This window comes from Oncorhynchus mykiss, chromosome 4, assembly GCF_057628025.1.
Source record: "Oncorhynchus mykiss isolate SJ-2025 chromosome 4, ASM5762802v1, whole genome shotgun sequence".
Lineage (NCBI taxonomy): Eukaryota > Metazoa > Chordata > Actinopteri > Salmoniformes > Salmonidae > Oncorhynchus > Oncorhynchus mykiss.
This window is the reverse complement of record NC_143025.1, coordinates 25,532,798-25,559,329: the sequence shown is the minus strand read 5'-3', so window position 1 is coordinate 25,559,329 and position 26,532 is coordinate 25,532,798. Positions and strand designations below refer to the sequence as shown.

Sequence of the window (26,532 nt, the reverse complement as noted above, 5' to 3'; positions counted from 1 at the left end):
TTCAATATAGGGCATTTTTATTAAAATTGAGTAAAACAATTCAATTACAAACCATAATAGTGACTTTGCATAATAATAGTCACTATTCAATACAGATGAATGGGAGATAATTATTAATTTTTTCCATTCATCATGTGTTGGTAAGAGAAGTCGTGAACAACATCCTATAACTGAATAACATACCAGAAATAAGCTTAACGTTGGATCATGTGTAAGTGTATGGAATACACATAATGGAAGACAATTATGACAAGAGGTAAAATCAGAACAATTATAGATAATGATAGACAAAAGGGAGGCAAATGTACACATAAATAGCAAGAGAAAGAGGATTTGTATATAGACTATTTATAAAATGATTCTGGAAAATAAATGTAGTGTAATGCAACATCATCCCCTTAGACCCTCCTGAAAAACATACCCACTTTACAACATAAAACAATCACTTACAAAACAGCAAACAGTAGCTTCTGTTCCCCTAATCCTGATCATTTATATCATCAAAAAGTAAAAACATTTCAAGAGCTTTATAAAAGCTGGAAACTATAGTAAGTGAAGCCAACAGGCGTGTTCCCCAAAAAACTAAGTAACACGTTTATTGGCTTATCATTCATTGAATTATATCCCTCCTCCACGACAAAAATACAGAAAATGTCAGTAAATATCGTACCTATACATGTTAATCAAATGTTCCCAACTGTCTAAGACATGAGGTCAACTTGTAACATTGTAAGTAAACACTAAATACAAGAGTATTCATCTTTCATTTTCCAAGTCAGACATTATCTGAATGAACTTGCGTTCATTAAACAATTACAGGATGTGCCAATCTGCAGTAACATTGCCGAGAGGTGAGCTAATTGAATTACAGTGAGTGGTGCACCGTGCAGAACAGCTTGCCGTGTTTCTCTCCTCGAAGAGTCAATCAGAACAGGTGGGATGTGGAGCGACTGAACGTGTGGTACTTCCTCTCAAACATGGACGGCAGGTTGACCATGGAGGGAGAGTGCATCGCCTGGAGGGAACAGAACAGGACAGGGACATTAATTAAATTAGGAAATTGATTGGGTTCCAAAACAGAAACGACCCCTCGAGTGTTAGTTTAAGGACAATGAGTTACACTGAAGGGTTAGAGATGAGCAAATGCTCAAGTGAGCACTTAAGTCATTCAACATGAGGGCTTTCTGATCACATGTACACGCTGGGACTCCTGGTGGACCTTTAAAAGCCACGGCACAAAGATGGATTGTCATGTGGTCCGCAAAAGCAATCTCGTGGGAAGTGCATTGTGAAGGATACAAGGTCGTTTTATATGGAAGTCTCATTTAATTACTTTTACATTCAGCTTTCCCCAGTGCCAGTGTGCCTTCCTAGCCAAATGTTGGCATTGAACTAATCGAGCGAGTGATGCCAATACAATATTACTATACTCCCCCCAACTTCCAAAACCATTCAACATTTTGCCGTGTTGTAAAGACGTAGTTTCCTCTCTCTGTCCCTGTGCTGCTCATTACTGTGGATGAATCAGATCTATTGAAAAAGAACCTTGATTATATGTTACCGGGGCAACTTGGGGAGGCCAACATGAAAGGTGCTGCTGCATAAAAGCAGGGTGATTTCTGGGGAACCACAAGGTCTGGCTGGTTAAAATGCATACATATTTCACCCTCATTAAGAGTCTACCCTATGGAGACCGGAGTGTTAACGAACGTAGGAGCGTAAACAGGTGTGCGTCATGTATCATGTATCCTCCTTCAGTAAAGCTGTGGCCGGCTAAAGCCAGAGTGAGAGTAAAGGCCAGCCTGAAAAGCAACCCAATTTATGCACCAGCACCTTCTCACCGTTTGCTTGTTGCTATAACCACCATAACACATTCTCACTTTGACAGGGCCCAGTCAGGTTAATGAGATTTGAGGTGACATTACGGTTTAAATTTGAGGACGTAGGATCAATAGCAGTGGCACAGCGAGGACATACAGAACAAGATTGTCAGGACACACATGAAGCCACTGTTTCACAAATGCCCAGTGACAGATTGTCAAAAGGCCTGGAATGTCCATCCAAACACTAAAGCATAATGCTGCACACAATGTTGGATTTATTTAATTAGTGGGAGAAAAATGTAAATCACTGTCACCACAACACATTTGTTTTAGAAGCCATAGATCATAACCAAATAATCCACTACTAAAAGACTCTCCTCCCTATTCCAAAATGGATTGAGAAGGCTTATGTAAAAGCTAAAAGTGAGCATCTGCCCGGCGCTGCAAGCTGATGTTAGTGGAGCTGAGTGAGTGAGGTGTGCAGCAGATAAGAGACAAGAGGAGAGAGCCCACAGAGAGCCGGAGAGAGAGAGCCACCACAGCCCAGGAATGAGGAGTTAGTCAGTGAGAGAGCCACCACCTATCCCAGTGAGTTAAAAGGGGTATTAAACCCAGCATGGTGATGCTCACGTCAGTCAGCCGCCTATAGGAGGGTCTCTTTGCGGGGCCTCAAGCAGTCTGCCTTGTGGGGGTCAGAGGAGGGGACCAGCAGGTCCCTGCAGGCCCCAGGGGGAAGCCTCCCTTTGGACGGGACCCTCCAGGTAGGGGGGCCGGCAGAGTAAGGGGGCCTGGTGGGGGTGGGTTGGGGCTTAAGTGGGGTCTCCTCAGGGCAGGTTGGATTAGGGGTTGGGTCTGGGGTATGAATACAGACGGGAACACGGAGGCGGGGACAGGGTGGGTGGTCCAGGGAGTTAGAGCGCTGCACCACAGCAGCAGCTGTAGAACCACTGAGGTTGAATGTTGAGGTGGAGCGGGCCATCTACAGTCACAGAGCAAAGCATGGGGGAGAGAGTCACAGACGATGGGAGAGACCCTGTCAACTCATAGGTCAGACTCTGCATGTCACACTACTGCATCAAGTTGCACTTAAAATCCCTTTTTAATAGCAAAGTGAGTGCAGTACCTTACTTCAAATATTTAGTATTGTATGACTCATCTTTTCCACTCTAATAAAAGGAAGTACAGAAAAGGTCAGAAAAAGACTGAGATAAAATAAAGCCTGTCATCAATACTGACGCAGTTAGAAGAACTGGAAATAAATAGCTAAACTGAATAAAAAAAAGAGAAAAGTTCAAAACAGTCATGTGTCATCATTAATTGAAAAACTGAAACTGAAGCATATTCAAAAAGAATATGGCTTGCACTGGCAGAACAATTTCACCATTAGATGTCAACAATCACCTAATTACGCAACCCTTTCAGGACTATGCTTTGGAGAGCGCTGCAAATTGATTTTCTGAGAAAAACAGGGTACATGGTGCAATTAGAGTACCCATCTCAAAATCCTAAAATGACTCAAGATTCTTCTGCCATTGCTCTTTTATCTTGCACTATGCCCCTTTAGCCTCGACTTGATTAGACAAACCTTGTTCAAGGCCTGGACCTTTGAAGTAGACGGGTGGGTGGGTGGATGGATGGATGGATGAACTTACTGACAGGGTGGCACTGCTTCCAACATGGATCATGTTCTCTGAGCTGGGGCCAGGGCTCTTGTCGTCGGAGGTGCTGTTGGCCATGAAGGCTCTCTGGATTACCCGTTTGGGTGTTTTGGTGAAGGAAAATGCTCTCGTTACCTGGGGGTTAAACAGTCACAAACACTCATTGACGGGGCTGCAGTGGAGCAGGTTGAGAGCGTCAGGTTCCTTGGTGCCCACATCACCAGCAAACTAACATGGTCCAAGCACACCATGACAGTCGTGAAGAGAGCACGACAAAACCTATTCCATCTCAGGAGACTGAAAATATTTGGCATGGTTCCTCAGATCCTTAATAGGTTCTACAGCTGCACCATAGAGAGCATCACTGCCTGGTACTGGTTGCATCACTGCCTGGTATGGCAACTGCTTGGCCTCCGACAGCAAGGCACTACAGAAGGTAGTGTGAACGGCCCAGTACATCACTGAGGCCAAGCTTCCTGCCATCCAGGACCTCTATACCAGGCGGTGTCAGAGGAAGGCCCTAAAAATTGTCTAAGACTCCAGCCACCCTAGTCATCTCTCTGCTACCACATGGCAAGCTGTACCAGAGCACCAATTCGAGGTCCAAGAGGCTTCTAAACAGCTTCTACCCCCAAGCCACAAGACTTCTGTACTACTCCCCCCCCCCCCCCCACTCTATGCATAGTCACTTTAATTAACTCTACCTACATGTACATACTACCTCAACTGACCGGTGCCCCCACACATTGACTCTGTACCGGCACCCCACTGTATATATATATATATATTTTTTTACTGCTTTAATTACTTGTTACTTTAATCTCTTATTCTTATCTGTATTTTTTTTTAAACTGCACTGTCAGTTAGGGGCTCTTAAGTAAGCATTTCACTGTATGGTCTACACCGGTTGTATTCGGCACATGTGACTAATAAAATATGATTTGATTTTGAAAATAGCTCTGTTTAACAGTCAGCTTGTCCAATATCCAACATGTGCTTGTGTGGAATACAGGAGAGAGATGGGCTAATTCAGAGCCCATTTTACCTTCTTTGAAGTTTTCTTGATGACTCTAGAGGCTTTACTCAGCGTGCTGTCCATATCCTTTGTGCTCACTTGGACAGAGTCAGGCTCAGTGCACTGAATTAGATCTTCCTGTTTAAAATAGAAATAGAAAGTATAAATACATTTTCAGACCATTCTGCTTCGCTGTCAAAATGCATAGAGTGAGAAACTGTTGTCTGTTTTTACATGCAGCTGGAGCTCACTGGTTGGTATTCAGGGTGCGGAGAGAGCCAGTGAATCAATTAAGATAGCAAGGCCAGCCTGTAGTAGAGGTTTACATCGCCACCTAGTGGACAGTTCACTCCTGACAGCTGGGACTGGCTGGGCTCACCTCCGAAGCTTATTACGCCTGTTTTTAATTATGATGGGAAATACACGTCTGTCTCCGGGCAGCCAATTACTAGTTAGCTTCCTCATTCAAGCTCTAATACTACATCAGTGAAAAGACCTGTGGAGAGATAAAACAACCCATCTATGTCTTTAGTGTTAGTTCTAGTACAATTCCACTTCTAATTACATTAATCTGTCTTCCAGTTTAACCACAGAGGACAATCTAATAGGATTGAAATGACCAAAAAGGCCACTCACGCAACGTGATATGTAAGTGTACTAAAACTGGCCAAAATAATTGGATTTGTGTCCTCATCAACCTCTAAAGAGTCCATACACCATGTTCTGCATGAGGACACCAGACCAGTGAGGGATGCCTTGGTCGCTTCAGCCTGTCTGGCTGTGTTAATGAGAGGAGCAGATAGACAGGCAACTTGTGTTGCAACATGTGTTCTCAGGAGGAGCCCTCCAACCCAACGATCCTATAGCAGCTCAGTGGACCACTGTCTCACTCTGCCTCTCTCACCGCGTCAGCCTTACAGATGGTGTTGGCTACGTGGCGACAGAGCATCTTCAGCCAGGTTGACTTCACCGTATCCTCAGTGGTCAGCTGGAAGCTGAAGAGAAGATTCTCCTGTTCCGTGGGCGGGTGCACCACCAGGGCAAAGGCATTACGGCAATCTAAGAGAGAGAAAAGGAGAAATGAGCGAGGTTTGGACCACTCAAAATTGTCAATAGTCTAGGTAAAACATGCATCCCATTTCTCTTTAAGATGCATAGAGAGCCATCTCTGGTGTATCAACATACACTGGTTGTAATTATAGTACATATTGACAGTGAAATTAAACCTAGCAGCTCCATTACAAGGCCAAACAAGCGGAGTCACTGCTAGTGGGAGAGAGGAGAGATGTTTGCTTGATTATGTCTGGGCTGCCATTTCAGTCAGTGTTGACTCCAAATATTAGGCTATCCAGTATGCTTATGAATAACATTTCCAGATACAGGGAAAACAGAAAGGAGCAATATACCTGCTCAGGGAATGTGTATCGACCCAAAAGAAGCACAAACAAGGAGTGGTCATGTTTCTTAGTAATGGATGTTAAACAGGTAGGTAAGCAGGCCATCAGACTGCTGAACAGCTAACCCTAGCCGTCTCCCTACAGATCTGCACCTTAGAGACTATTTCCACCTCATTATCGGCACCTTCGATTATTTGCACTCCCTACCCACACATCCAATCCTTACACAAACACACGCACTCAGAACTCACACACAACTCTGCTGTTCTATTATATATGTATTCCACAGCGTGACCAAGACACTACCTACTTTATATTTCTAAACACAGTGTAATACAGTCCATTATTACTATGTTTACAACCTCTCATTTTTGACTTGACTTTTATTATTACTGTCTGATGTACTGCATTGAGGGAGCTAGCACAAAGCATTTCTTCACACCTTTAATCCCTGTTGTAAACTGTGTATGTCACTAACATCATTTGAATTTATAGGTTTTGATAGGTAGGTAGAGAACATGCCAGGGGCTGGGGCTCACTCACCCTCTGTATCCTGCAGGTCCAGGACCCTCCTGATCTGGGACAGAGGCATGAGGGTGATGTGTTTGAGTTGGGCTGCAGGTCGCGTCTGGCCCAGAGGACTCCTGAATGTGCTGATCACCTTATGTCTCTTCCGGGCAATCTGCGAATACAGACACAGTTGAAGTATGGAAGCCTCCATCCCTACCTAAAAACTCTCTCTCCAGTGAAGTGAAGTGAAGTGAAGTGAAGTGGAGTATGTATGTATGTATGTATGTGGTTAAGCTGTGACAAATCGATAGGGCCTTTTATAAAAGGTAAACGGTCCAAGTCATTAGCATGTGTTTAACTGGCCTGTGTGGGGGCTGAGCCAGGGGTTGGGTCTGTCCCATGAAGGCATTGTGATATCTATTGGGGGTAGGGGAGATCTGAATACAGAGGAGCTAATCAATGAATAATTGAAGAGTGCAGCCCCTGCTCTCCCCATGCTCATTACCAGGCTGCTCTGACACTCCTGAATCAGGCCGCCTCGCCCACACCCATTCTGGGTTTGATTGCTAACCCCCATTCTAATGCAACACTTCACTAATTAGGAGCCAGATAAGAAGCTGTGTCAGCAACGATAGATTGCACACCCATAAATAATCAGCCAGTGGGGCTCTTTGCTACTGAATTTGCATTTTCTTAGCATTTCAAGTCCCAAAGATTTCATAATGTGGGGGGGAATAGAGGACGGGCAAGATTTTCTCAAATGAGCAATGGCATTAACTTGGAGGGCATTTTGGGTGTATTGTAAAGTTCTAACATCTAAAGCCATGTCTGGGCCATCACTAGTCAATACGGTGAAATGTTGACCAGGGTTCAAATATTCAGCATATCATTGAGCCTGGCTGGAGTGTCAGATAAGCAGGTCTTCAATGTTGGTATTACTTCATTGATGTTGGCGTTACCTCAAGACAGTCATTGAAGAGAAAGAGTGTGACGTGCTCGCCTCGGTCACAGGGTTTGTCTCCCAGGGCGATGGTCTCCACCCTGTGGACCAGGCTGCGGTGGGACGAGAGCAGGTTGGCCTGAGGAGGAGAGAGAGAGTGAGCGAGAAGACGGGATGAATATCACACAACCAAAGAGACATCCAGCAACCATTTGTGAATAAACAAACAAACACGGTCACCAGAGAGAGCTTCATGATTCAATCACAGGCCTCATTTAAAGCGGCATATTTGGTATTAATGGGTCTAACTCCACAGATTGGTCATTTCACTGCACGGCTGATGGAGGAATTTCCATTTCCAGTCCCATTATTCCTTTAAAACCCTATCATCAAACTATGTTTATTCATTTGGATGCTCTGCTTATCCAAATCAAGATAAATAGAGCTATACTCACAGCCCAGAGCCAACGGTATACTAATTCACTCACTCTAGTCCCAACTCATCTCCACTATTATCACCTGAAAAGAGGACTTCGGCACACAGAAAAGTAGTTTGGTTCACACATACACACAGCTCTACACAAATTCTCTCCACACACACACACATTATCAAGTTAACTCCAGCACAATAATCCATGAATTACAAGCTATAAATGCGGAGTGAACAGTACAAAAAAATGCATCCTGTGGAAATTAGCTGAAATAAATAGGGATATCAGGGTGAACACGTAGGGAGAGGCCTGGCCGTTATGTTGCTGAGGACAGCCATGAATGCCGTTATGGGAGAGGCCTAGCCGTTATGGTGCTGGAGAACAGCTATTAACGCATAGGGAGAGGCCTGGCCGTTATGTTGCTGAGGACAGCCATTAACGCCATTATGGGAGAGGCTTAGCCGTTATGGTGCTGAGGAGAGCCATTAACGCCATTATGGGAGAGGCTTAGCTGATATGGTGCTGGAGAACAGCCATTAATGCATAGGGAGAGGCCTTGTCGTTATGTTGCTGAGGACAGCCATTAACGCCATTATGGGAGAGGCTTAGCCGTTATGGACAGCCATTAACGCATAGGGAGAGGCCTTGTCGTTATGTTGCTGAGGACAGCCATTAACGCCATCATGGGAGAGGCTTAGCCGTTATGGTGCTGGAGGACAGCCATTAACGCATAGGGAGAGGCCATGTCGTTATGTTGCTGAGGACAGCCATTAACGCCATTATGGGAGAGGCTTAGCCGTTATGGTGCTGAGGAGAGCCATTAACGCCATTATGGGAGAGGCTTAGCCGTTATGGACAGCCATTAACGCCATTATGGGAGAGGCTTGGCCGTTATGGACAGCCATTAACGCCATTATGGGAGAGGCTTAGCCGTTATGGACAGCCATTAACGCCATTATGGGAGAGGCTTAGCCGTTATGGACAGCCATTAACGCCATTATGGGAGAGGCTTAGCCGTTATGGACAGCCATTAACGGATTAGCGGCTCAACAAAGCGTGCCACATCCCAGTGAAGAAATGCACAAACAACTTACAGGGCAGCCGTCAACTTCATAGACGACATCAAAGATCTGCTTCTGTCCCTCTATTTTCCTCTTGTCCTCGTTTATGTGACTGGGGGGGGGGGGGGGGGGGTCAAATAAATTCCGTTAGACAACTGATGCTACAATCACTTTATGTAAATGCATGGCTAATGGATGAGGCTTTAACTTAATTACAACAAAATGCTTCATGCATGGCCGGTGGTGCACAGTTGACTCACGTCATAACTTCCTTGAGTGATTCGATTGCCTTCTCCAAAGTGATTTTGTCAGGGTTGTTACAGGCAGTGTGTTTCTTAATATCTGCAAGATAGATGGGTCAATGAACATTGACATATATAATTGATAGAACAGTGAAAAAAGTCAAGGGCAAACAACTGATATGACCGACAGATTTAGAACACAACTGTGGATAAAGGAGAGGAGCATCTATCAGTATTTCCTGTGACATTTTAGTCGGAAATCAAGCGCTCTCTTCATATGCAGGTGAGGAGAATGCATAAAGTTAGTACTTCTATCATGCCACATATGTACCATGTTGCTCAAGATTTGGCTATCAAGTGTGTTTGTGTGTGTGCGGTGTAGTCTACCGTTGAGGAGAAGGGCGACGCTAGGCAGTCTCTGCACAGGGCGAATCAGCAGCTCCACCAGCGTCTGTCGTCCACACTCGGGCTTCGCCTGATTGATCTGGAGGCAAGAAAAAAACAAAAACATTGCTGTTAAAGCAGGAGGAGACCTGACAGACATGTTGCGGCTTACTTACACACACACAGGCAATCACTCACATCCACAACACAGACCGAGACATTTTCTTCAAGTTTACTGTACATAGAGACAAGCAATGAATGACCTTTCGCATGAGGCATATGGTAACTTCTAAACCTACACTCACGTGGATGTATACACAAATGTACATCGTCTCAGAGGTCACATACCTTGAGGAAAGCATGGAACCTTGGCTTCTGCTTCTCACACCTCACTATGGTCTCCTTGCTCATCTCAAAGAAGTTGACGAATGGCGGGTAAGCCTTCACCAGGTCTTTAGACTGACAGACAGAGAAAGGAACTGAGTGAGAATGTCCAAAATGGCTCAATACAACATTCAGAACAAAGGCCTGCTATACTCACGTATTTGAGAATGATGTCCCCGACACTCTTGTCCTCAGACCAGTCCATGACCAGCTCCTCCAGATCGGCCTGTCAAATCAACCCAATAAGCAGAGAGACACAGAGGACATTTAGGTGACTTCACTGCAGATTAAACTCTTGTTCGGGTCATCTTGGGATATTTCAAGGAGAGAAGTGCCCACCTTTATCCTGGTGTGTACATCGAAGATCTCTGGGATGCTGCCAAAGATGGTCTTGATTTCTTCCGGAGCCAAAATGGGTCCACCAACTTGGCCTTCCTTTTCCAGGGGGACTTTGAACAGCTAAAAGGAACAGACGTTTCAGGTGAGACTCAGACTTAGCCCACTATTCCCTTAATCAATACATACATCCCCAATACATACGGCACTCACTATTTCAGACTGAATAGTTCTATGAGAATGTTTGTAAAAGTAGAAAGTCAAATCATTTTAGAGTGCAGGTAAGTATTAATTATAAAAAGATCACCCTGCCTCCCCATCATCTTATCAAAGACATAGAAAACTCACAAACAGTGAAAGTAGGCCCCCTAATAAACAACAAGAAATGATTCCCATTAAAAAGTCCTGATCTAGCAAAGCTCTATTCAGCTTTCCTGTAAAAAGTATAATCAAAAGGCTCAAAATGGCCTGGAATTACCTTCTAATAAAAATACATTTTAACAAGCACCCAACATGTGTGAATCATAATGGGATAATTGGTATTGGCAGGCCAGTTCATGGGCTGACTTCAGGAGGGCAGTGGACATGGGGTCAGCAGTCAGTGTTAAAGACCATCCAATGTGAAGCCGGCCATCTGTCTCCTGGGCTGGCATGGTGCAGTGGGCATGGTACAGAGAGAGGACACTACTGGTGACTGCTTACGAGTGGGGGTGAGTGGGCATGGGTCAGGGTGAAAGAGAACAAGGTGATGTACGTGCAAAAGTAGAGTACACTACACCGATCAGGAAATATGGTAGTGAGGTTTGCTGAACACCATTCTACTGGTATCATAGTAATGCTGTAGCGAGCAGAGGAGGGAGATGTGAGAATAGGAGCGATGAGACAAGGACAGGCCTGAGGTTTGGGTCGATGAACAGCAGAGAGCTCTGCAGTGTGAGTGGGAGCCTGGCTGGCTGACAGTCCTGATGCGCACAATCCTATTAATTTTCTCCCCCACTGGTCACTGGACTCAGGCACCAGTGGGACAGCCTGATTAGGACCTTAGCAGCCCCGGTGGTGCTAAGTGAGCCCAACATCCACAGCAGCAGCGACAAACCTGCAAGACTGTGGTGAGAATATCCACATAGTTGCTCTCTGTCTGGTACAACTCCTTGGAGACCTGCCATCTAGCCGACTGCTTCAGGACAGCAGGTGTAGAGCTCTTCAAGGGCCGGGAATGTTCTGGAAGAGAGCCAGGGATCGTCAAGAGGTGAATATTGATTGAGACAGTGGGGAAAAAAACATGTTTTCTTTTGACTACCCACAACTTCTGAACTTATTTTGACTTCCTGTGTGTCTCAGAGTTTAGAAAATTGAGATTCTGACATGCAAAGTGAACGCTACTCTGCAGAAGACTTGGGGCTTTTATCTTAGCTAGTGAGAATAGTTCCAGAATGCAACTAAATGTATTTCATATAATCCCATTCCTTCATATAATTTCATCCTCAACTCTCCAGTCAACTCTCCAGGCTTTAAGGCTCAACCTACTATTCTTGCACCACTTTGATCATCTAGACAGTTCTTATATAATTTCTAATATCATACCAAATCGGATTTCCCCACAGTGACAGTTCAACTGAGTGACCCTTCATCTCCTGGCATTCGCTGAGACAGACTGACTCCTGTGACGAGTCCCTCCACGAACCCTCCCCAGGCTCTGTGGCTGGGGACTGGGCTGGCTGAGGACGCACTCCCTGTCCTGAGGGCCCATGGGGGCCTCTGGGGTCTCTGCTTCCTGCTGAGGGGTGGTAGTGCTAGTGCAGTGGAAGGGCCACTCTTTGTCCCCTTACTCATCTCCCTGGCACTCATCCTCCTCTGCCTGTTGGCCTCAGCACAGCACCTCCTACGCCTGCTGCTCTCTACACTGTGCTCTGAAAGACAGGGTGTTCAGTCTCTTTGGGGGGAGTTCAAACAGAATAGCAGAGAGTGCTGGTTCTTCCTGCCTCCCCCTGCAACAAGCAGTGACCGCCTCCTTAGTCTATGACAAGGCTCTGATTTCAGCTGACATGAGACACTAATGATGCTATAATCCCTGTCTGTTTTTGCCTGCATTAATTTTTAACGAGGTCAGAGGCGCTTATTAACCACCGTTGACAGGCTAACTAACACCCAGTGTTACCAGCCCTGTGAGATGACGTGTGGCTGATGAGTGACCGTGGCTCCTCTCTCACCTGCCAAGGCCTTGCAGGTCTCGGGGGTGTTGGAGATGTCCAGCAGAGAGCCCATGGACATGGAGTGTTCGGCAGAAGGCCTCTTGCGGGGTGGAGGGAAGGGGGAGATCTCAGTCTCCTTGGTGAGCTGGGCCAGGGTTTCCCGCAGACGCCTCCTCTTCCGGTTACTGTTGGGTGTGTTGAGGGACAGCAGGGACACAGCCTTCTTCAGCACAGGACTGTCCATCTGAGAGTAGGAGAAACATGGGCATGTCAGATGAGGGTGTATGGAGAAAAATGTCTGTAAAAAGAAAAAGGATGGTACTGTGGTGGAAGTCATCTCTGATAAACCAGAACTAAAATCTCACGTATTTTGGTCAGATGCTCGATTAAGCTCTGCAGGGGAGAGGTTCAAAATTGTGATGAGATTTGTGAAGCCATAATTTCACCTAGTTTATCATCTGTTTGCACATGCAAAGCAATTACACTTATAAGTGTCAAATCAGTGGCACGGTATCAAATACATGGTTTCCAGGTGTTTGATGCAATTCCATTTGCTCCGTTCGGGCCATTATTATGTGCCGTTCTCCCCTCAGCAGCCTCCACTGGTTTGCAAGCGCACAATACTACGATTATTGTGAATACTCAGATTTATATAAATTTGATTAAAACGTTAACATGCTTTCCAAGAACGCTTTCTCTTACAATCTAGACATGGACATGAAAAATGCAGAGCATTGCCAATCAAAATAAACATTCTATCACAGGGATCATCCTATTATTGGGGGAGCTTTTTTGATTTAGACATAAAGTTTGTATGTGAAATGTTTTTGTATTTTATTTCCCAAACTCACTTCACTCCCTCCAAAGAGGGATAATCAAGAGGATGTGCGCGACACAGTTTATAGAATCTTAGCAGTGTCCATTCCACTGTTTAGAGGTTTGTGTAGGGGCATTGGGAGGATGAATCAGATTGACTGACAGACAGAACTTACCTTCTGATAGAAGTACATGGACTCTCCGGCTCGGGCATCCATCTGTATCGTTCCCCAGAACCACTTGAACAAGCAAAGAAAAATAGTATTGATACAAGGTGGGGAACACCAGTGCTCACTATCTCTGCTCAAATGACTTGTCTAGTCGAAAGGAAAATTAAATATTGATCATCCAAGTGAGGCAAGAGTTTATCAATCAATACAGCCAAATACATTAAATAGAAATACGTATTTGACATAATCCTTAGAAGAAAACAACAAGGCTCATTTTCCCAGACTTGACAATGCCAATGTATTAGAAAATTCATGAATTTGAGGCACATGAATTTGAGGTGTTATGCTTCAGTCAGACATACTGTTGACCTGGGAAATGTTTCATGTTTGTCTGCCTACCACCAGTACGGTGATGTAAGCTGACACCTACTACATTGAAGTGCTCACCTCCTGCTTGACAACATACAGTCTCTTTGATGGTACGAATGGCAGCTCCTTGACAGCGTTTTCCTCCACCACCATGTGAGTGCACTTCTGATCACCAACCTCCAGGTGGCTGCCACCTTGGAGAAACAAAGTTTTAGAAACTCCAAAAGTACTCCATAATAAAGGGAGGATAATGTGCTTGCAGAGTAGCTTTTGTAAAGCCTAGATATAACATATGAAGGAAAATAAAATCAAATAAAAATAAATACTGAAAATGTAAGACCTCTAGGCTAATACCATGTTTGATTGTCCTTTCCTCCATGTTGGTCTTCTCTTCATCTGAGAAGCCCAGGAAGCTCAGCACACAGTCTTGAAAGGGGGGAACTTTGAATTCGGTGCGGAACTCTTCATCTCCAGCATGGAAACTACTGTAAGAACAGGTGGTTGTCAGCCCTCATACATGTACATAATAGTATACATTGATGTACAGACATGAACGTGAAGACCACAATGAGGACTGGGCATGCAGTTGGCTTTGGCCATTGTCTGTAGCATGAGGAGATACTTACACATCCTCTCTATGCTCCCAGGCCTTATGGATCCAAGTTGGGGTGAGGATGGGTGTTCCCATACACACAGCAAGCTAGACACAGAGAGGTATGTCATATTAGGAGGTATACCGATTAGTCGGAATGGTCGATTAATTAGGGCCGATTTCAAGTTTTCATAACAATCGGAAATTGGTATTTTTGGACGGCAATTTTTATTATTTACAACTTTATTTAACGAGGCAAGTCAGTTAAGAACACATTCTTATTTTCAATGACGGCCTAGGAACTGTGGGTTAACTGCCGTGTTCAGGGGCAGAACGACAGATTTTTACCTTGTCAGCTCAGGGATTCAATCTTGCAACCTTACAGTTAACTAGTCCAACGCTCTAACCACCTGCCTCACGAGGAGCCCGCCTGTTACGCGAATGCAGTAGGAAGCAAAGGTAAGTTGCTAGCTAGCATTAAACTTATCTTATAAAAAACAATCAATCATAAACACTAGTTATTACTACACATGGTTGATGATATTACTAGTTTATCTAGCGTGTCCTGCGTTGCATATAATCGATGCGGTGCACATTTGCGAAAAAGGACGGTTGTTGCTCCAACGTGTACCTAACCATGAACATCAATGCCTTTGTTAAAATCAATACACAGAAGTAAATATTTTTTAAACGCGCATATTTAGCTAAAAGAAAGGTTAGCAGGCAATATTACCCAGGTGAAATTGTCTCACTTCTCTTGCGTTCATTGCACGCAGAGTCAGGGTATCAAATCAAATTTTATTTGTCACATACTCATGGTTAGCAGATGTTAATGCGAGTGTAGCGAAATGCTTGTGCTTCTAGTTCCGACAATGCAGTAATAACAAGTAATCTAACTAACAATTCCAAAACTACTGTCTTGTACACAGTGTAAGGGGATAAAGAATATGTACATAAGGATATATGAATGAGTGATGGTACAGAGCAGCAAAGGCAAGATACAGTAGATGGTATCGAGTACAGTATGTACAAATGAGATGAGTATGTAAACAAAGTAGCATAGTTTAAAGTGGCTAGTGATACATGTATTACATAAGGATACAGTCGATGATATAGAGTACAGTATATACGTATGCATATGAGATGAATAATGTAGGGTAAGTAACATTATATAAGGTAGCATTGTTTAAAGTGGCTAGTGATATATTTACATCATTTCCCATCAATTCCCATTATTAAAGTGGCTGGAGTTGAGTCAGTGTCAGTGTGTTGGCAGCAGCCACTCAGTGTTAGTGGTGGCTGTTTAACAGTCTGATGGCCTTGAGATAGAAGCTGTTTTTCAGTCTCTCGGTCAGTCAGACCGTTTGGGCCGCCTGACTCATTGCGAACTAATTTGCCAGAATTTTACGTAATTATGACATAACATTGAAGGTTGTGCAATGTAACAGCAATATTTAGACTTTTTTATTTTTATTTTACCTTTATTTAACTAGGCAAGTCAGTTAAGAACAAATTCTTATTTTCAATGACGGCCTAGTGGGTTAACTGCCTGTTCAGGGGCAAAACGACAGATTTGTACCTTGTCAGCTCGGGGGTTTGAACTTGCAACCTTCCGGTTACTAGTCCAACGCTCTAACCACTAGGCTACCCTGTCACACTTAGGGATGCCATCCGTTAGATAAAATACCAAACGGTTCCGTATTTCACTGAAAGTATAAACGTTTTGTTTTCGAGATTATAGTTTCCGGATTTGACCATATTAATGACCTAAGGCTCGTATTTCTGTGTGTTATTATGTTATAACTAAGTCTATGATTTGATAGAGCAGTCTGACTGAGCGATGGTAGGCATCAGCAGGCTTGTAAGCATTCATTCAAACAGCACTTGATTTTATTGATGTATTATATTAAGTTAAAATAAGTGTTCATTCAGTATTGTTGTAATTGTCATTAAAAAATAAAAAAGTTGATTAATCGGTATCGGCTTTTTTTTGGTCCTCCAATAATCGGTATCGGCGTTGAAAACAATCATAATCGGTAAACCTCTAGTATATACCACATACTGGGGTATTATGAAATAAAGACTGTACTATTTTTTGTGGGGGCTCCCTAAAGCTCGGTGGGTGGGTGCAACTGTTTATAACTAGAAGTCAATTTATTTGGCACATCTTAGAAAGTGATCTTCAGATCAGGGCTCCAGCTATGCATTTGGTTTGCGAACTAAGTGGCTAACTTGCAAGATCCAGCTTCTTGGTTAAAGCAGAGACAATCCCCTCCTGGATCAAGATCCATGCTGCATACATTTGTTTGTGCATTATTTAGTTTTTTTACGTCAGGAAAGAAAGAGGCCCTTGTGTGCACTGCCGGCAATACAATATACCCAGGTACCACAGGATAATTGGGGGGCTTGTGTATGGCTTGTGGTAACGGCTGGAGAGGAATGAGTTGAATGGTATCAAATATATCAAACACATGGTTTCCATGAGTTTGATGCCATTCTATTTTCTCTGTTCCAGCCCCTCAGCAGCCTCTTATGCCCAGTATGGTACAGAAACTACTCTTTAAAAAAGAGGATTGAGGTGTTTGGCCCTCTTTTACAACAGCTGTAGGCTGTGTGCCAGGTACTGCAAGAAGTAAAAAGCTCCTTCAAAAGCCAGGGATGAAAAAAGGCATGTGTATTGAAACGGATCTCATTCTTGTACTCTATTAAGTACTCACTTTCCAATGTAAAATGTCTCAGTATGTCTGTTAAGAGAGCTAGGCTACTTTCCTGTTTAAAGTGCTGGAGCAAAACATCTAAACAAGTTGAGCTTTCAACTCAGAAAAAGATGGGGTGGAGAAAAGCGAACAGAACCACTGAGAATCAATAAAACAAAAACTTCAGTCAGCAAATGAAATGTCATGTGGGGAAGAAAATAAATCACATGGATTAGGTCTATACATGAGCTCTTCCAGACGGGAGGAAAGGTTAGGGGTGTTTTACAAACCTTGTATTTCTCGCCATGAGTGGAGTATGCAATGAGATGGGTGACTTTAGTGCTGAAGTCCTTCCGAATGGTGCCTCCCATGTGATGCACCAGATTCACCAGGTTTTTCTGCAGGGGTTAAAGGCAGTGAGTGACATTTGGCACCAACACATATCTCTTAGCATTAAAAAGCAAACAAAACCGACATGTTGGTACTTGGTAGAGCTACAAATAATGACAATCAACTTGAACCCATTCCACTTACAACTTCCTCTTTATTGCGGAAACCGGTGAAACACAGCGACAAGTTGAGCATGGTGGTAGAGTATAGAGGACGAGAGGAAAACGGCAGGGGCTGTGGGAAACAACAAACAATAAGGTTCTTATAAATATTGGATATTGGTAACATTGCTCATGCATCATTTCCTCCACTGCTTTTATCAAGTACATATTTTTTTTCTTTTTTTGGGGGGGGGGGGGGTTCTTTACTGGTCAGTAGCAAAGCTGTATGAAAGGCCACTGCATTTATAAGTATGTGTGTGTTCTGTTGATCTCCAAGTTACCAGGCTCTGTAGATAAGGGGATAGATGCAGAGATATTTTCCGTTTTTAGAGCTGTGATGCATTCCTTCATAGATCTACGTTCATCTTGGAGAGGTGACTGGTGAGGTTTGCAGTGATCTGTGGCCAAGGGTGTTTTCTTCTTCCCCAGTAATCTGACTGAGTTGAGCAGGTGCTCTGCTTAGACTCAGACAACAGTGATGCATTTCTCAGGGTTCACGGGAACAATCAAAACCCATCATATAAATCTATTTAAACTTGAAAGCACACCTTTTCTGCCATGTTTTACTTCATCTCCCATTGCAGGCAGATGCTAAATTGCACCATAACAGTCAAAACCTCATATCTTGAACCGGCGAGGAGTGATCCACAGCCGAGCACTGCGAGTGCCATCCCAGAGTGAGTGAGTATATTTCAGGAGTGATTTGCTCCTGTCCTTACCTCCTCTCGTGTCGCACAGTGGAGAACAACCGGGGGGCCCACGATCCGGTTGTCATGTTTGTAAAGATAGATGTAGTCAGGAGAGGCAAAGTCTTTGAGCACGAACACCGTCTCAAACTCTGTGTTTTCTCCATCTCCAAACTCTTTGACATTGTCGGTCTTTATGCAAGGCACGTTGATATCCTGTGGATTAAAAAAGGTTGCTGTTAATGTGAGTAGGGACACACAAGCAGCCCTTTCATATCAAAGGAGTAATTTGATAATCATGATATTATATTGCAATATGAGTGATACATTTAAAGTAGGTGAGTTTAGAGCAAACGGTAAACATTGAAGTTCAGGTACTTGATTTGCAGAGAGACAGACCGATGCTCACCATGACATTGCTCAATGCCGCATGAAACAATTTCCAGTGCCCACTCTGAGTGTGTTATTTTGATTCGATTTAACTCACTAAATTCAGTCGAGCAGAAATTGAATCAAAAACACAGCCTATATAAATCAGAGATCATTGAGCTGAAGAGAGAAATTATGTATGATACCTGTAAACCGTATTCATAAAATACATAATCCCCACAGAATTATTGGCACCATACATCAGAAGACAAAGCATTAGAGGAATAAACAGTGTGAACGTGTTAGATCATTTTGTTAGAGACATCTAAGCTTGGACACCAGGTGTTAACAGTATAAATCTGTGACATTTACCAGTAATTGTGAGGACACTGCTGCAGCTACACACCAATCACCTTGAGATTGCCCATGCAAAGAGACCCCCCTTGATGGATTAAAGCATGCAACACAATCCAAGCCCGAAAAAAGACCTACCATATTGACTATAGATTTTATCAATTTCTCTCCAGTCTCAGCACCCGGTTCTCTTCCTCTAATCTTAACCACTGGGACTTCCATTATTCTGACGGTCTGTAAAATGAAGCATTGACCTCAAGCTGGCGACACCAAACTGACAAATTCTCTGAACAACAGGCCTGTGTCATTACAACCCAGAAGGCAAGAACTTCAAACAAATGTCAAACGCTATCTGGGGGGGAAAGTTCTGCTAAATTAATAAAGTTGAAAGCAGCAGGTCAACTTTGTCAAATCACTCAGCAGACTTCCCCCTCTGATTAAGCTGTCAGCGAATGTGCCACTACTACAGATTGGAACACAAAATAGATCATTTAAAGAAGCCTTCAGATCGAAAAGCTTCTCAGTCGCTCAAGAGTGAACCCGTTTTATTCCTACAGTTGAGCCCTGTGCCGTAGCTTCACATTCACAGACAAAGTTAACCTGTCTCCTCCCCTTCATCTACACTGATTTAATTGGTGGCATCAATAAGGAATCATAGCTCTCAACTGGATTCACCTGGTCAGTGTATGTCAAGTAAAGAGCAGGTGTTCCTAATGTTTTGTATACTCACTGTACTCATTATTAAAAAACAAAATGAAAACAATCACACGCAACAAATCATAATGCAATGATGCTTCCACAATGACAGCCCATACAACTGGGCTCAAACCATTAGGGCATGGTACCTGCAGTGCTTTGACAAGTGCTCCATTTTTTCCAGCTTCTCCTACAAGAACAACTCTGGTTTCGACCCGAGGTAGCATCTCTACAAGGGAATAGAGGACCAAGGGCACAGTGAATCTCAAAGGTAATGTGAAAGCAATCATAAAACGAAATCCTTCCTGTTTTGAGTGACAGCCTCAGGTAAAAAGCAGTTAATATCACACTGATTGAGAAAAGGGTGAAACTCTTGCCTTCCATGTCTTCAGAGCCCAAACCCAGGAATACATCCTTAGTAGTCTCAGCCATCCTGGAGTCATACACAGAGGAGTCCACCAGCAGGCTCCGAGCCATCCCCAAAGTAACTATGCTGCTGTCAGCCATGGAAGTGTGACACGGGTGGTGGCACAATCCTGTCTAAACAATCAAAAGTTAGTAAAGTCAGAGCTTGAGGAGAGAGTGAGGTGTCAAATGCCAAACCACTTGGAATAGAAATGATGAAAATAAAAATGTGTGTAGCCCATTTTATACCCAAGTGGAATTTGGGTCTTATAACATATTGGCTTCCCACCTTGCAAGTTATATGCCAATATGTGCCTCTGCCTGGTGATACTTAAACCACGATTGAATGTATATCCGTAATTGGTAGATGGTTGTAATTAGTAGATTGTGGTAAATGTCGCTTAGATGCAACCACCTTCCTCCCAAATAAATTCCAAACATGAATTCCATGTGGTATGTTTGTTTTGAGCGTACACCTGTCTGTTTTAGCTAATCAGCCTTGCAATATGGGCACCATGCTATCGCAGACGAGAAGTAGAATGAAGCATGTGTGACCAAACATTGACATTCATGTTTAGCATTGATTTATATATATATTTTGATATATGATTTATATAAAAAAATGTTTTTACTTCAGTGGTGACAAAGTTAGCGGGGGCGGGGGGGCATGGCCAATGCCGCAGTCTCTAACCAAAATTTGAGCCTGTCCTCTTGGCCTCAGAAACCTTTTGCTGTTTTAAAGCTAAAATCCTGCAATTCTACTCATTTTGCCATGGCTTATGCGGTGTTCTTTTGCTATCTGAGTGACCCAAACAAAGTCAAATGGGGGAGATTTGCCTCGACTGTCTAGTTATATTTTAGTGATTGCTAGACTTCAAATATTATTTTATTAAAACAAAACTCCATTATCTTTTCTACAATTTATATCTGGTTTTAGTTGTTTAAGTGTTTTTTTATTTTTTATTATATATTTTGGAGCGGTGGCAACGAATATAACGAAAACACAGAGTGGTAGTGTCTAACAATTGGATTTGATTATTTATTGGGCAAAGCTCAGTGATGCATTCAAGGACCTTCTAATTAGAACCTTCTTCTGATTACGGGCATAGTGTCCAACGTTGGACACACCCTGCTATACAGGTACAGTCATTTTCCACATCCTTAAAAAAGGGAAATTCAAAAAATGCTCAACTTTATATTCACCATTTCCAGCACCACCGCACCATTAACATGTGAAAATGGCACATTTCTAGGATTTGTAGTAAAAAAAGTGTGTATTGTGATTTTAACCAATTATGAGTAGGCATTGCCTACTAATTGGTTTATGAGGTCATTGGAAATACATTTTTTACTACAAAACAGAAACAGACAATTTTCACATACAGTTGAAGTCGGAAGTTTACATACACTTAGGTTGGAGTCATTAAAACTTGTTTTCAACCACTCCACAAATTTCTTGTAAACAAACTATAGTTTTGGCAAGTCGTTTAGGACATCTACTTTGTGCATGACAAGTCTTTTTTCCAACAATTGTTTAGAGAGATTTTTTTCACTTATAACTCACTGTATCACAATTCCAGTGGGTCAGAAGTATACATACACCAAGTTGACTGTGCCTTTATACAGATTGGAAAATTCCAGAAAATTGTGTCATGGCTTTAGAAGCTTCTGATATGCTAATTGACATCATTTGAGTCAATTGGAGGTGTACCTGTGGATGTATTTCAAGGCCTACCTTCAAACTCAGTGCCTTGACATCATGGAAAAAAATCAAAAGAAATCAGCCAAGACCTCAGAAAAAAAATTGTACACCTCCACAAGTCTTGTTCATCATTGGGAGCAATTTCCAAATGCCTGAAGGTAACACGTTCATCTGTACAAACAATAGTACGCAAGTATAAACACCATGGGACCACGCAGCCATCATACCGCTCAGGAAGGAGACGTGTTCTGTCTCCTAGAGATGAACGTACTTTGGTGCGAAAAGTACAAATCAAACCCAGAACAGCAGCAAAGGATCTTGTGAAGATGCTGGAGGAAACAGATACAAAAGTATCTATATCCACAGTAAAACAAGTCCTATATCGACATAACCCGAAAGGCCGCTCAACAAAGAAGAAGCCACTGCTTCAAAGCCGCCATAAAAAAGCCAGACTACTGTTTGCAACTGCACATGGGGACAAAGATCGTACTTTTTGGAGAAATATCCTCTGGTCTGATGAAACAAAAATATAACTGTTTGGCCATAATGACCATTGTTATGTTTGGAGGAAAAGGGAGGCTTGCAAGCTGAAGAACACCACCCCAAACATGAAGCACAGGGATGGCAGCATCATGGTGTGGGGGTGCTTTGCTGCAGGAGGGACTAGTGCACTTCATAAAATAGATGGCATCATGATGTAGGAAAATTTGGTGGATATTTTGCAGCAACATCAAGACATCAGTCAGGAAGTTAAAGCTTGGTCGCAAATGGACAATGACCCCAAGCATACTTCCAAAGTTGTGGCAAAATAGCCAAAGGACAACATTTCGGGTAGCCTTCCACAACCAGGTTAAAGAATTTAAAGACAATGCTACCAAATACTAATTGAGTGTATGTAAACTTCTGACCCACTGGGAATGTGATGAAAGAAATAAAAGCTGAAATAAATCACTCTCTACTATTATTCTGACATTTCACATTCTTAAAATAAAGTGGTGATCCTAACTGACCTAAGACAGGTCATTTTTTACTAGGACTAAATGTCAGGAATTGTATAAAAAAAAAAAAAAAACATTAAATAATATATATATATATATATATATTTTTTTTTAATTAGTTTAAATGTATTTGTCTAAGGTGTATGTAAACTTCCGACTTCAACTGTATGTTGAGGTGGTGCTGGAGATAAATTTGAAGTCATAACATTTAGACATTTAACCCTGTGAGACCCACGGTTGCAAAAATACAATGTCTCTAAAATTGCATCCTGTATTATATATATAAAAAAAAATGTTTAGTAATTTACCAGACTGTCTTATTCAGAGCGACTTATAGGTGAAATTAGGGTTAAGTGCCTTGCTCACGTGCACAGACAGATGTTCTTACCTAGCCAGCTCGGGGATTCAAACTAGCAACCTTTTGATTACTGGCCCAACCTCTTAACCGCTAGGCTACATTGTTGTACTAGTAGCCTCTGAAATGTTACAAACTTGTCTGAGACCACACTGGTAGGCAAGGATATATTCAGGGATTTTCTAGGTAAGATGGGAATGGTCGGCAAGGCCCCCCCATCTTGGCGGCGAAAAAAAATGTTGCAGGAAGTTGGCTTAAAGATGCAATTCAACATTCTCAATGGAGCTTGGAGAAATGTTTGCAGTTTAAAGTTAATTTCCTGCAATTCTACACATTTTGCTGTGGAGCTGAAAGAAAATGTTGCAGTTTTAAAGCTAATTTGATGCGATTCTACAGTACATATTCTGCCTTGGAACCGTGAGAATTTTGCCATTTTAAAGCTAATTTTCTTCAATTCAATGTATTTTGCCATGGACAATTATGCTAAATGTAGCAATTACAAAATCAATACTGCTAAATTCATTGTTTTTGGAATTTTCAATTCTCCCAGACTGTCTATTTTCATTTTGATGTTTGTATTGAGGTAGTTTTGGGAGTGTTGCAAAAAGGAAACACTGGGCTTAAAGGGGTGCCAAACTGAGACATGGTAGACAAGTCAGGGATTTGGGAAAGGTAACATTCTGCACATACAGACAACCAAATACTTCAAAGAATAACTTTGATGATGACCCCCCCTACACATCAAAAGAATACAAAAATAAAAAATGGCTTATGGTGTCAGAATACTGCCATTAATCTTATGGTAAAGTAAAATAAGTTCTCTCTCCAAGTTCAGCCAGAAAGAAAAAACATATATATTACTAAAAAGGAAGTTGGACGTTCTCCATTCATAGAAATGTTTTTGATAGCCAAATACTAAAATATGGATTGGTCAAGTTGATAAACATAGCTATTTCTGTCAAAATGACTTAATTTCAGGTGTATATACAACTTACACCATATGTTATATCACACATCTTTATAGAATTTCAGTTCTAACGACAAAATTGTCATGCCATTGAAAACCAATGTTGCATTTAAAAGAAACATTTCCAGAAAACTATTTTACAAACATGACGTAACAACGTTAACGTAACAGACCCCCAGTTAGCAACATCTGATTAACTATGTAACGTTAACTAGCAAAACAACACAAATGCAAGTGTATTTATGACTGCACTAACGTACAGTGAAAACCCTCGTCAGACTAGCTAACTGGTTGTTCTATCAAAACCGAACCAGACTGACTAAACGTTAGCGACTGTACATTACCCTATACGACGTGTTGTTACTAACGTCAACTAATTCAATAAAACACTAACTAACGTTAGCTTGCACACTAACGAATTTAGTTAGTTAACTGACTACAGTACATAATAAACATGGTTGCTGGAAAATAAACAAATGCTAAGACTTACATAAACCTTCGGAATTAACAACAAATAATCGCAGGTGAGTGGTAAACTGGCTAGTCGACCAGTTCAGCTAGCTAGCTAGCGGCTGGCTAACTAAATTGACACTTAACTATCTGTAGGTTATTGCCGTCTCTAAAAAGTAAATATATATATTTGCGCGTGTATAAATCTGTCAACTCCCTCAATCCGAATTCAAAAAGCAAGGCAAACAAGGCGTCTGTAATCTCATTGGACAAGAATGGGAAAGCCTGCTGAATAAGCACTGCGCGGCTACTGATTGGCTCGTGGATTCAAACTACAATGCCCACTGTGCAGGGCACAGGCGCTCCGTGGCCACAGGGTTGGCTACGAAGTTATACACAACTTTACCAGATATTCTTCAAATGTATGGTCCGCTTCTATTATAGAATGTCATCATTAAACATGGGCAAGTTAATTTAAATAAATCAACTTTCCACGTCATTAAACCTGGGCAAGTTAATTTAGGTAAATCAACTTTCTACGAAGTTTACCGTGAAATCAACTTTCTCAAACACAGGCAAGGCTTCAAGACAGATTACCTGTAGTACATGCCTACATCTGCATTTCCCTGTTGTCATCACTGAGGTTGGGTTGCGCCAACATGGTTTAAATTAATATAGGTTTAAAGTGAAAACTAAACTTAGATTAGAGGAAGGATTTAAAAATGTGGTGCAACAAGATTAATAGATAAACCTTGATTTAAAACTTCTTATGGATAGGCGTCACGTCAACGGAAACCTTGATTTAACCCAATTTAAGAGTTAATCCATGTGGGTGCACAGTTTGTTCACAAAGTTTCTAAATCCAGAGCTGCAACATCGCGAGTCTTCAGGGAATGCTTGCGAAGAGACTAAACAGACCAGGCCGATGATTTGTTATAACTAAATCAATGTAGTTTCCAATGGGTACAAATGAGTCATAGTGGGCAGAACTAGAAAGGATATGGGCAGGACCAAGCACAAGCTAGCGAGATCCCATTGGCCCGTTATAGCATATATCTGCATATTTCCGTTATGGAAATGCCTCTGTGAAGTGCACTCGTAAATAACGCTATGTTTTAAACTTTGGCAAAGGGTAAAGTTTTCTTAGCCCACTCTGTTCATAACATATTCTAGTTTTAGAAACAGAAAACTGTATTGAGATCAAATGTTTAATCGATGATAAATGTAGCAGAATGTCAGTCAAAATCCATCTTCTCCCACTGCCGGCCAATGGGCTTCCTCTCACTACCAAATATGAGTGGAAACGCCAAGTGGATGCTTCACATTTATACATCCGGTGAAATATCTGTCTCATTGTTATAGCTGTGGTTTGGGAAGTCAATGAGAGAAGTTAAATATTCTTCCTTAGTTGTTAATTTTATCGAACTCTAAAGAAACAACCCAGATTCGACTCAATGTCTTAAGTAGTTGAACATGTTTCTACTCCAACCTCATGAGTGACAAACTGACACGGTTTCATTTTCGTCAAAAACAACTTTATATCGAAGGAGTGTCTGATTTAACCGCTTAGACGACCGTTAGACCCGATGACGTGTTTCTAACGCTTGAGCTATACAACGTTGCCATGACATCGCCTACACGTGTGATCGAGAAGCAGTTTTAGCTAAAATATTCATAAACTTTTCTGTCTGTGGTTTTAGCCTATCTTCATACTGTACTGTCTTTGTTTTGTTCTAGGGGTAGATGCTCATGATGGATTCCTTCTGGCTGTGGTGCAGTTTGTCTTCACAGAACCTCTGCAAACCTGCACCAAGCTTGAAGGACAAAGTGATGAGCTCAAGCAAGTCCCTTTCATTTTTTACTCGAGTCCCAGCTTCTGTATGCCTGTTACATCTTCAGCTCTTTGTGCCAGCTCTTTTCTACTTCTGTATTCCCCCCTGGAGCTTGAAAGACACACCATAGAACAAAGCTCAATGAAGCCGT

The 26,532-nt window shown here is 42.3% G+C and overlaps 1 protein-coding gene across 14 annotated transcripts; it reads right to left on the bottom strand.

Moving 5' to 3' along the window:
- LOC110521587 (protein ECT2) lies at positions 1–25,459 on the bottom strand. Of its 14 annotated transcripts, none has more exons than XM_090231642.1 (26): positions 25,301–25,430; positions 20,050–20,212; positions 19,822–19,901; positions 19,115–19,210; positions 18,287–18,469; positions 17,551–17,640; positions 17,307–17,414; positions 14,355–14,428; positions 14,083–14,213; positions 13,807–13,922; positions 13,366–13,428; positions 12,392–12,617; positions 11,278–11,402; positions 10,185–10,304; positions 10,003–10,071; positions 9,810–9,920; positions 9,465–9,561; positions 9,096–9,177; positions 8,869–8,947; positions 7,363–7,482; positions 6,437–6,575; positions 5,401–5,555; positions 4,527–4,634; positions 3,476–3,616; positions 2,454–2,802; positions 1–1,015 (listed from the first exon to the last, which is right to left on the bottom strand). In XM_090231642.1, exons 2-25 carry the CDS (start codon positions 20,177–20,179, stop codon positions 2,467–2,469), a joined length of 2,979 nt encoding a protein of 992 aa, XP_090087768.1. In that variant the 5' UTR covers positions 20,180–20,212; positions 25,301–25,430; the 3' UTR covers positions 1–1,015; positions 2,454–2,466. The 14 variants fall into 14 exon arrangements, with proteins under 14 accessions (XP_090087768.1, XP_090087767.1, XP_036824856.1 ...); XM_090231641.1 differs by lacking the exon at positions 25,301–25,430 and adding an exon at positions 25,147–25,260; XM_036968961.2 differs by lacking the exon at positions 25,301–25,430 and adding an exon at positions 24,590–24,893 and having other exon boundaries at positions 20,050–20,208.
- Positions 25,460–26,532: the final 1,073 nt, after the last annotated feature.